Source organism: Colobus angolensis, unplaced genomic scaffold (genome assembly GCF_000951035.1).
Source record: "Colobus angolensis palliatus isolate OR3802 unplaced genomic scaffold, Cang.pa_1.0 Scaffold327, whole genome shotgun sequence".
NCBI classification, from domain to species: domain Eukaryota; kingdom Metazoa; phylum Chordata; class Mammalia; order Primates; family Cercopithecidae; genus Colobus; species Colobus angolensis.
In genome coordinates this window covers 799,379-810,559 of record NW_012116566.1, presented here as the reverse complement: position 1 = coordinate 810,559, position 11,181 = coordinate 799,379, and the positions used below count along the sequence as shown (strand labels likewise).

Below are 11,181 nucleotides of genomic sequence, written 5' to 3'. Positions count from 1 at the left end.
TTTTTTTTGTTAAGTAGAGATGGGGTTTTCCCATGTTGGCCAGACTGGTCTCAAACTCCTGATCTCCAGTGATTCACCCACCTCAGCCTCCCAAAGTGCTGGGATTACAGGCATGAGCCACCATACCCGGCCTCTCTTTATCATTTTTGAGACTTGTTAACAGGTATACTAATTTCTTCTTAAACTACGAATACATCTGGCTTACTCTGATTAGAACAGGACAAACCCTGCCATCCACTGAATAAAGAGGTAGTCGTTCGTTTCTATGAGAACATATGCCCACTTGACCACACTCTGTTTTTATCTTGAAAACCATGGGCTTTCATAGACTGTTTCTGCCAGGGTCTCATTGACGGAGCATTCTGCAGTCTTTACCTAGTTTCTGTTGTCGATCTTTGCAGGAGCTGCTGACGTGCTGTGAGGAAGGCAAGGGAGAGATTAAAGATGGCCTGGAGGTGATGCTCAGCGTGCCAAAGCGAGCCAATGATGCCATGCACCTCAGCATGCTGGAAGGTAATGGACCCTCCATACCCCAGTATGCATTTATGCAGTTTCTAATGACGCTGTGTGTAAATGGATTTCCTGAACCCTAAAAATCCCAGTTTTATGTCTCTATGTTAGTGGTTAAGAACATGTCTTAAAGAATCGGTGTCATTGCTTTTCTTAAGGACCACATAAAATGCTTCTACACTCGTTGAAAGGCTTTTCTTGTCCCTTCACTGGAAAACAGCCTCTCCACACTCTGGACTCCAGCAGCATTTTGTGTCGCTTGCTGCAGGCCACCTGCTCTCCCTGTTAGATGGATGGGTAGGTGGGTGTATGGATGGATCAAACCCCAGGACTGTAAAATCCTTAAAAGAATGTGTTGCTTCCCCATCTATGTATCTGTTGCATCACTTGCTAGAGCCTGGAACATAGTAGGCACCAGATATTTCTTTGTATCATTGAATTTGGTGTGTAACATGGTAAAGAGAAAATTAGATAAATATGTTTCAAAATTATAGCAGTTATAATTTTCATAAATGCCTCTGTTTAAGGAAGCTCTTCCTGTAGTGCAAAGCTTGGTTCTTGCCAGGCTACACAGGGTAAGTTATAATCCTGCCCCAAATGCTTTTGCTAGCCTGTGTCTTTATGGGTAACACTGGACATAGGTGCTGCTGTGGGTAATAAGACCCAAAACTCAGGGGCCAAGCAAAACAGATTTTTCTTTCTCTGATATAAAATGCTGATCTGGTATGGCAGCCCTTCATGATGTCATCAAGGACTCAGGCTGTGTTCCAGCTAGCTTCTCTCCATTCTAGTTGTTTTTCTGGCTGGCTAGATCCAGGGTGTTTCAAGACCATGCCAACATTACATCTAGCAGGAAGTGGGGAAGAAGGTCAGGGAGGGAACTCCAGATGGGCAGACACTAGCAGTGGTACCCGCTGCTGTGCTTACTTGCCCAGAGCATAGGTACCCGGCTGCTTTTAACTATGCGTGGGGCTGGGGAATGGAGTGCTTATTTTGAGCAGCCCTGGTGAGAGCTTCTACTATGAGAGGAAAAGGAGAGAGTGGAAGTCAGGAGGTAACGGGCAGCCTTTGCCCCAGGGCTGGCTTTACTAAGCCCTGGTGGCTTCATGACCAGGTGATAAAGCAGACCACTTCCATGAAGAGAGGAGCAGTAATGAAGTCCAGAGCCTGACTGGTGCAGAATGTCACATTCAGAGGAGGGAGGGTGCACCAAGCATGGGCAGCCAGGGACTTCTCCAAGAGGCAAGACCAGAACAGGTCCTTGGAGAAAGGCTGGACCTGAGCAGAATGTCTGGGAAGGATGCTCTGGGCTGACAAAGCAGAGAGAATCAAGACCGAGGCTGGAAAGTAGGTGGGGGCTTAGAGGAGAGGCGGAACTGTTCCAGAGGAGGTTTATATGGTGGGATGCTGCAGAAGAGGGCTGAAGAGAAGTAGAGGGTGGAACCAAATCTCTATTGTTGGGAAGGCCCACCAGAGGGGTAGAACTCAAAGAATAAAGCCTTGAGGAATCGCAGAATGTTTTTGAACAAAGTAAAATATGTGTAAAGTGATGTCTTAGGAAGACTTATCCTCTGTAGGGTGGATCAGTGCCATGGCGTCAGGATCAGATGGGAAACTCTACAGACTTATCCTCTGTAGGGTGGATCAGTGCCATGGTGTCAGGATCAGATGGGAAACTCTCATCTAGGGTTGGTTGTTGGGCATTTTTAAAATGTTGAAAATAGTAATAATGCTTTCTTGTGCATCATTTATTTTTCTTGTAAATTGATTTGCCTCCCCTTTTTCATGTTGTAGGGTTTGATGAAAACATTGAGTCTCAGGGAGAACTCATCCTACAGGAATCCTTCCAAGTGTGGGACCCAAAAACCTTAATTCGAAAGGGCCGAGAACGGCATCTCTTCCTTTTTGAAATGTCCTTAGTATTTAGTAAAGAAGTGAAAGATTCCAGTGGGAGAAGCAAGTACCTTTACAAAAGCAAATTGTTTGTAAGTATAGGCGTTCAGAATTGTAAGTCTAAAGGTAACACAATTGCAGTCTTTTTGCAGGTAGAGAAGAATTGCTGATTGTCTTCAGTTTAACCTCCCAATCTGTCCTGAAATGTGCCAGTCTGAATTGTGGTGGGGTTTTCATCTTTAGTGAATTATTTGCCACCCCCAAGTCCACTAGAGGGGGCTCTGGAGTTTATACACTTAGGAAACTTGCTCTTAAATCCCGTATCTCATAACTGCAGGATAAGGAAACATTTCATAAGTGAAATCATTTATCTCCAGTGTGCTTAACTAGCTTTATAAATAAAATAATCATATCTATGACTAAGTTCTTATTATAATTAATTTTTCAACCATAAACATTGGAATATATGGAAACAGCCTTCCTGGGTGGCTCACTGTAGACTTACCATGCTGAGGTTTGATGTTTTTTTTCCATTAAAAATAAATTCATGAAATATAAATGCATAAGTAAATTTATGGTTGTTTATAACAGTGACATGTCATTATTAGAGAAAATAATACGTAAGCCAAAGTACAGTTTGAAAGATCCACAGCCCCAGCTATGTGGAGACAGCTGCCCCATTTGCTTGGCAAATGCGGTGATGCATTTTAATTCGTACTTAGCCTATCATTGTACTTCTTGGCAAGAGCCACATACCTGCTGCCATTTTGTGACCACTAGCCAGCCTTACCAGCCTCTTTGTGAAACTACATTTCTGCTCTCAGAAAAGCCCAAGGGCAGCGTCATCTCTGGATCCAGTGTGCTTCCATCTAACTTAGTGGGTCGTTTCTCAGAGGCTTATTCATGCAGGGTCGCTGGGCAGGGCCGGGCAGAGGGGACGATTGGGTGGCACTAAGGAGGAATCATCATCCTGAAAAGAATAGAAAATGCCAAGAAGGTGGGTTTCTTTATGGCATATCTCTTATAAATACTGATAGATGTTTGCTATTTGGACAACTTGCACATCATACTTTTTGTGCTGTCCATATATAATGAAATTCCTCAAGTAATAAAACGTCTCCAAGTATGGAAATCTTCTGAATAATAATCTGGAAATCACAGGTCCCAAATGATGGTTTTCATACCATTTTGTTTGGCTTCTGTCCTGTTTGAGGTCGTCGTTTGGATTACAGCTTGCTGACTTCATTTTAGGTCACCTTCTGACTGAAAAGATAACAATGCAACGTTGCTGGCTAGTGATTTCATTAGCTGGCTTTCATCTGCCTTTAGGGACCAAGCTCATCTGTTTTAGCAGCCAATATATCTTCACTTAATTTATCTTTTAGAAGTTAAGATTCCCTTAGAGGCCACCTCTGGAGCTCTGGATGATGAATCACTTCCTTTGCTGGGGTGGAGAATGCATCAGGGGGACCTTGACTATGGGGGAGGAGCTGAAGCTATTGACCTTTCTCTGCATGCTTCCATGTTCTGCATATATTACAGAGGGACTTTGCCTCTTAGCCGTTAAAATTACCGATGAAGTACTAAAAGCTAATGCTATTGATAAAGAAATTGCAAAAGAACTAAGCTGTTAAAGCATCATTTGCCCTCTGGGAAGCTGCATCATTAATACTGAAGAGAACATGGTGGCAGCCCTTTTGCAACCAGGAAAGACTCATTTTGCAGTTTGTTGCTTGTAAGATTGCAAGTAGTCAGATCTTGATTGTCAGATAGGATTTTCACATGTTGGTTTCCTTCCCCTGAATTTTTTGCCTATTGACCTGCACTGGGGTCTCCAATAAGAGACGCTCACAGGAAGTGAAGGACGAAACCAGTGACCTGTAGCCTAAGAACAGAGTGTCCTCATTATAACTCACACAAGAGCTGAGATCACTAGCAGCGTTCTTATAACCTAACATGGCCACAAGTAACCAAAACTTGTTTCCTTGGTCTCTGTTCTGCATCCTTCCAGAATTTTACTGTCACCTAATTATATAATTGTCTTTTTGTCCAGACCTCAGAATTGGGTGTCACGGAACACGTTGAAGGAGACCCTTGCAAATTTGCACTGTGGGTGGGGAGAACGCCAACTTCAGATAATAAAATTGTCCTTAAGGTATGTTCATTTGAAACTCGAACTGTGCTGTATGAAACGTTTACTGTGGCCAACCATGCTTGCTTTTCCGTTGTTAAAGTATACTGGTTTTCATATTATTTTATTATTATTTGTTGGTGGTGGGGTGTGTGTGTGTGTGTGTGTGTGTGTGTGTGTTCAGATTGGTGACTACCTCAAAAAGAGTAGTGGAATAAATTCAGTTTGGTGTTCTGGTGATGAAACAATTTGAGCTGAACTTTCACTTGACTCCTGAAAGGGCAAATGAAGCAAGGTCTTTTAAAATTTCTCCCATTCTTCTAGTCTTGGAATTCATTGACTCTATAAGAGATGCCAGAAGTCAGGGTACAGGAGGAATGAGATACTGACCAACAACTCTCATTGCGCACTTGACGTTCTGTTTCAAAAGGAAAAAGTCACCTGGTGCATTTGTGAGACTTTTTCAAAAGGAAAAAGTCACCTGGTGCACCTGCGACAGGAAGTTGAGGCGAGCCATACCCACAGTCCCTACAGGGTCATCAGCTCTGTGGCTTAATAGTTTGGGGACAGAGGGAAAGAGGAATGATTATTAGTGACGGGATTTGATACTGTTACGATTTAAGATTCAAAACCACTAGGGATGCTTTAGGTTATATAGTCTTTGGAGGAGGAAAATATATTGGTATATTTGATTTGAACTCTTGTTTTGATTATACTAACCTCTCCTGGGAATGGTCAAGAGCTCGAAGCTTGTCTTACGTATTTCCCTCCTCTGTGTTTGAGAAAATACAGATGGAACTTTTGGAGCCATCTGCAGATGCCATCAGCGGCTTTGGGATGTTTGGGGGATGGTGGAGCTAAGGTTTGTAGAATATGGGGAGATGAGCCAGAGTGTAATGGGACTCTGGTGTATGAACCTGCATGTCACCCCTTGCGTCTCTTGCATGCCTCTTCATCTCTCTGGAATTTTCAGTGACTGTGAGTTACTCCCCTGTACACCAGCCTTCTAGACTGTGTTCCTCAGTGGAAGCCATTGTATTCATAAGATCTTTGTTCATTTGTAATAGTGGGTTGTTTTGCAGTGAATATGTGATTACCAGCCCAATGTGTTCTGGCTAGTACTGGCATAAAGCCCTGTTTGATATAAATTGCACTGATAGCGAAATTTAAATAACTGTATTTTCTTCCTAAGGCCTAACATTTTAAGGTATACTCGAAACCTGAAAACTTGCAGCTTATATAAACCGCTTATCCAGACTAGCTACAGTGGCAGATGCCAAAAGGTGCTTCCAAAAAATAGTGACAGATACTTTAGCCAGATCTAGACTTTCATTTAGGATGTCACAAAATGCTCATGGTACAGTTGACAAATAAGACTTTTCTCAGGCTTTGCCAGATAAAAGTTTTCTAGGGAATTTTGGGTAATACCTTTCTGACTTCCAAGGAGAAAGTAGAGGAAATGATACTCTCATTAATTTCAGGGATTACTGCGGGGTGTTGGTGTAGTGAGGCAGGCGATGGTGATGGTGGGAATGGTAGTGTAATGATGATGTAGGTGGAGGTGGTGGAGACGGTGTGGTGGTGGTGGCAGTGAAGGTTTAGATGGCAGTGAGGGTGGAGATGGTGGTGGTATGGATTTTGGTGGTCACGGTGGTGTAGATGGTGGTGAGAGGGTAAGGGTGTAGATGAAAGTAGTGGTATAGATTTGGTGATGGGGGTACTGGTACAAATGGTGGCAGTGGTGTAGATGGTGGTGATGAGGGTATAGATGGTGGTGGCATAGACTTTGATGGTAAGGTTGTAAATGGAGGTCATCGTGTAGATTTTGGTGGTAGTGGTAGTATAGGCAGTGGTAGTGTAGATGGTGGTGAGAGTTTAGGTGTTGATGGTGAGGGCATAGATGCTGGTGGCACAGATTTTGTTGGTCTAGATGGTGTGGTGAGAGTGTAGATGGAGATGATTTAGATTTTGGTAGTAGTAAGATTGGAGATGGTGGTGAGGTCACAGGTTGTAGTGAGGGTGTAGGCAGTGGTGGAAGGAGAGGTGTCGTGCTGCTGGTGTGCTGATGGTGGTGGAGAACATGATGGGAATGGTGGTAATGGCGATGATGATGTCCTAGTAGTTGTAAAACAAAATTTTGGTTATTTTCACTTCTCTAGTCTGGAAAGGAGAATTTTATTTTTGAGTCTTAAACAGATTGTGACTACCCAGAGTATGAAATGAACTATCCCCTCTCTTAGCCAGGTAGGACCTTGTATTTAGTACTGTACCTCAATTACCTTTCTCTTACTACTTCTGAAAAATTGACATCTTTTTTCCTTGTTTAATTTCTTTAGGGTTAGGAGAATTACTCTCTGTAAGTGTAACGATCAGTTCATATGAGAATTTTCTTTATTTCTCAACCATATTAACAGTTCTCCTCAGTTGTTTCCAAACTCTGCCAGATGTTCTTTTGCGGGGACTTCTCTTTAGTTAACCTTCCAAATACTTTTATCAGGTATTTAAATGCCAACTGATTTGTAGTTTTTAGAAAAGTTTCTTCTCCTGAGTCACTTACTTCGCACACCCATTCCCTGGTCCCCTTGCCTCCTTCCGCCCCCTCCCCAGAAGATGTTGGTTCTCCTGCTGTCCTAGGTCACTCGGGGAAGAGGGAACAAGAGGCTGCCTTTACCCATCATTTTTTTCCCTGTCACTACCTCTTAGTAACATTAAAGACATGTCCTCTGGTTAAAACAGTTCCTATAGAAAGAGGGTGTTTAATTTTAATGTCCTTTCCCAACGTGGGCTTTGATTTTCTGTTTTCAAAAACAGGATACACAGTGAGAAGTGCTGGGTACTCCCCGCTTTGTGACCTCACCTGCTATGAGTTATGACAGGGTAATCATAACTGCAGGGAATTACGCTGATATCATAGGGGGTTGATATTTTCTGTGAGGAAATTAGAAAGCTGTTAGTAAGGCCCAGAACATGTAGAAAGAAAGAAAAAGAAATACCTCCTTTGAGGCAGAGTTTAAGAAAAAGTCTGGATCAAGTGATGCCATACGGGCTCACTCTGCAGGTGCTTGCTGAGAATCTAGTCTGTGTCGTTCTCAGAGGACGTTTCTTCAGAGTCCTAATGGAGTCGAGGTGAATCTGCCATCGGGGAGTGGCAGTTGGTGAGCTTGTGACGTTGGGCACATTTCTTCTGCCCACACCTCTGTTGCTCATTTATAAGACAAGGCTGAGGGAGCCTGCCACCCTGATGGGAGTGGACGACAGCATGCGGGAAGCCCTCAGCCAGGCACAGGGGGCTGGAGGGGGCTGGAGGTGGCGGCAGCTGCGCCGCAGTTCCTGAGTCCAGCAGAGGAGGCCACAAGGCTGTGGAGATTTGTTCAGTTTCCTGCTGGCAGTTTGCCCGCTGCTGACCAGTGCACAGTGTTTGCATCAATAGCCTCAGAGGCGTTTTGGTGGCGATGAGGGTGGCTGTGTTGGTTTATTTGCCCAGGGCTGCTTAAAAGGTCTTGGGACTGGAGAATGATGGATTATTGCAATAGTCAGAGATCTGGAGTAATATACATGCTATAAAACAACAAAGGTTCTGATGAAAACATATTTTTTAATAGTCATTTGATTTGGTAGCAGATTAAACATAGGATGTGGTTGCTTTTCTGCTGAAAAGTCATTTTGAAAATAGAAACTCAAGGAATGCAGGAAACCTGGGTGTGCTTAGCGCAAGTTCTGGAAAGGGCTCTTCCATATCCTAAGCAACACTAACACTTTGTTAAGGCTTCCAGTATAGAGAACAAGCAGGACTGGATAAAGCATATCCGCGAAGTCATCCAGGAGCGGACGATCCACCTGAAGGGAGCCCTGAAGGAGCCCATTCACATCCCCAAGACCGCTCCCGCCACAAGACAGAAGGGAAGGAGGTGCGTGCCTGGGCGCCCCTGGAGGTTTGTGAATGTGGGAGGGAGGGGCGAGGCGGTGTTAGCTCACCCTGCTTCAAAAATCAGTTCTCTCAAACATTTTGAGGAATATGTTTTGAAAACTGCCATTTGTGGATGACATCGTTCTTAGTAATGAAACTGCTTTGTCAAAGGTAAGAGCCCCTATTGGCTTAGAGTAAATGAAGGGCTGTATGCAAACCCCTCATTGTTTTGCCTTTCTCACACCGAGCACCATACAGAGTGCATGTCTAAGCCATGCACATGGCCTTGGATAAGTTATAAAGCGTCGAGATGTTGTTGTTTTCTCATTTTTAAAATGGCATATCAACTATATCATATCAACTATATTTTATGGCGATGGGAATCCAACAGAATGATATATTTTAAACACTCAGCACGGGGCCCAGCAGAAAGCCTGTGCTTGGGCAAGGTGCTTTAACCATTGTCCACATCCTGGCAGCAGCAGACACTCGTGAAGGCTGATATGCACCTCATTAAACAAATCAGTTGCTTCTCCAGTGACTGCCAGCTAGCTCAGCAGCGTCAGGAACTAAAAGTTTCTTTGCACCGCCAGGGATGGAGAGGATCTGGACAGCCAAGGAGATGGCAGCAGCCAGCCCGATACGATTTCCATTGCCTCACGGACGTCTCAGAACACGCTGGACAGCGATAAGGTGAGTCGTTGCCGGCACTTTGTGTATGGAGGGGAATGTGGCTGGTCTCTGGCTGAAGCAGCCCCCTCCTTTCTGTTACTCACAGTTTGTCGTCAACATTTTCAAGCAGTTGATACGTGCCGGGAGTGGTGCCAGGATCCTGTGGTGGGGCAGAAACTTGGGGGATTGGGGTGAGAAGACTTGAACCCTGAGGATTCAGGAGAAATCATGCAACTCTTTCCATCCTACCCTTTGCCAGTGCCAAGGGTGTTACGGGACATCTGAGGGCAGCATACTTAGGCTTTTTAATCTTATTCCTAAGCAGAAGAACCTATCATTTAAAATAAAATCCTACATAGAACGCCAGCGTATGTTTTAATCTAGGAGTTAAGCTGGACAGCACCCCTCCAGCTACTAGGAGAGACACAAGATGAAAATAAAGAGTGTTGCCTACAGGTTCTGGGGGCCACACGGCACCCCTGAGGACAGGGAGCGTGCGGGGAGAGAGGAGTTCTGGGGCCAGGCTCCCTGTTGGGTCCAGAACGTTATCCACACAGGTTTGGCACAGGGCGTGTCAATCAGTGGGCTTAGAGCAAGCAGGCATGAGTTTCAGGAGGTCGTTCTGCAACTAGGAAGTTGTCACTCTGGCATATCTGCACAGTCCGTGTGAGGTGCGAGTGTCGGCAGGGCCAGTTAAGCAGGTTTTATGTGGCTGTCCCTTAGAGGAGTGATCACCAGAAGGAAGTTCTGTGAAGCAGAGATCGGGACCAACCACAATGAGGGCCTGGGAGGACATGCTCCTGGTATGAGAAAGTCCAGCTTCTCTGGGTTCAGAGTGATGTGAAGGCAATGTAAAATAATAAGAACTCACAGCAGTGTCGAAGCAGAGCTGCTCTGATGGAAGTGGGGGCTGTGGCCCTGGGATGCCCTCTCAGAACCATAGGGTGCAGCAGAACGTAGAAAACCTGCCCTGGACTTGGCAACAGCGGTGACCACTGTGAACTAGATCTGATTTTTATCAAAGAAGTTTGTATAGGTTTATCTTCTTCAGAAGCAGTCTAGAGCACCTCATGATTTTGTCTGATATAATCCGAAAAACCCACAAGGTAAACTGCTGGTAGAATTTGGATTCCTAGGTTTACATGATGGACAAAAGACAAAATGTTCTCTGTCAGAGCCAATGGGGAACATTGATCTTAGTGAAGTCGTCTGTTCCTGCCGAGATGAGTGTGTTCTGTTATATTCCTAGAATGCTAGACTGAACTCTGTTTTAAAAAATTGACAGTAAATAGGGCGTTGATTTATCAGCCCAGAATTGCTGAGCTTCTCATTCTCCGATGCAAGTCGGACCTCATTTCACGAGACCTTTGTCCCCCTCATGAGACCCGCGAGTCTGTTCTCTGCACATCATTTCTGCAGCCCACTCATTGGTAGGAAGGACCAATGCCCTGACCTCACTGTCCTTGGGAATTGATTGAGACAGAGGACAGAGTCCAGTATTTGGAAGGTTATTTCCGTGGCACATCTTTTAGTCCCAGACTGGCCTTTTCTCACTTGGTTTTGCAGAAGGATTCATGATACTTAATGTTCTAGTTTCTAGGACAGGAGTAAGTAGATTTAAAATATTGCTCTGCTGCAGTGATTTCATTTTCAATATCCTAGTTTAAGTGATTAGTTTTTTTTCTCATTATACTTTTTGGGTTCACTAAATAATAGATCCTAGGACTTAGAGTGGTTAGAATGACAAGACCAGAGAATAAAAAGAATTTATCATTTTATTTTGTTCAAGGCCCTATGTATTGGCATTCAGCAAATATTTCTTGGCATGTAGTAAAAAGAAATAAGATAAATGACATGTTCAGGCATCTGGTACCTAATAGCATTTCACCCTGAGACCCCACCTATGGCCATTGAAGTTAAAGAAATAAAGTTTGAGCTTGGAAACACTTTGTTAGAGTAATATTGATCATTTATTTTATTTTATTTTACTTTTTAATAAAGTAATCAAAGGGATTGTCTGGTGAATTTACATGAGGCTGCCGCCTGGAGGAAAAGTCGAATCATAGTT

General features: G+C 44.0%; 1 protein-coding gene across 1 annotated transcript in view; it reads left to right on the top strand.

Moving 5' to 3' along the window:
• Nucleotides 1-11,181, top strand: part of TRIO (trio Rho guanine nucleotide exchange factor) — a 237,590-nt gene that overhangs the window by 126,394 nt on the left and 100,015 nt on the right. The window contains exons 27-31 of the mRNA XM_011951774.1: nt 402-513; nt 2,305-2,495; nt 4,457-4,558; nt 8,300-8,442; nt 9,035-9,134. Coding sequence (XP_011807164.1) covers nt 402-513; nt 2,305-2,495; nt 4,457-4,558; nt 8,300-8,442; nt 9,035-9,134 — 648 coding nt within the window. The remainder of the gene's footprint in view (nt 1-401; nt 514-2,304; nt 2,496-4,456; nt 4,559-8,299; nt 8,443-9,034; nt 9,135-11,181) is intronic.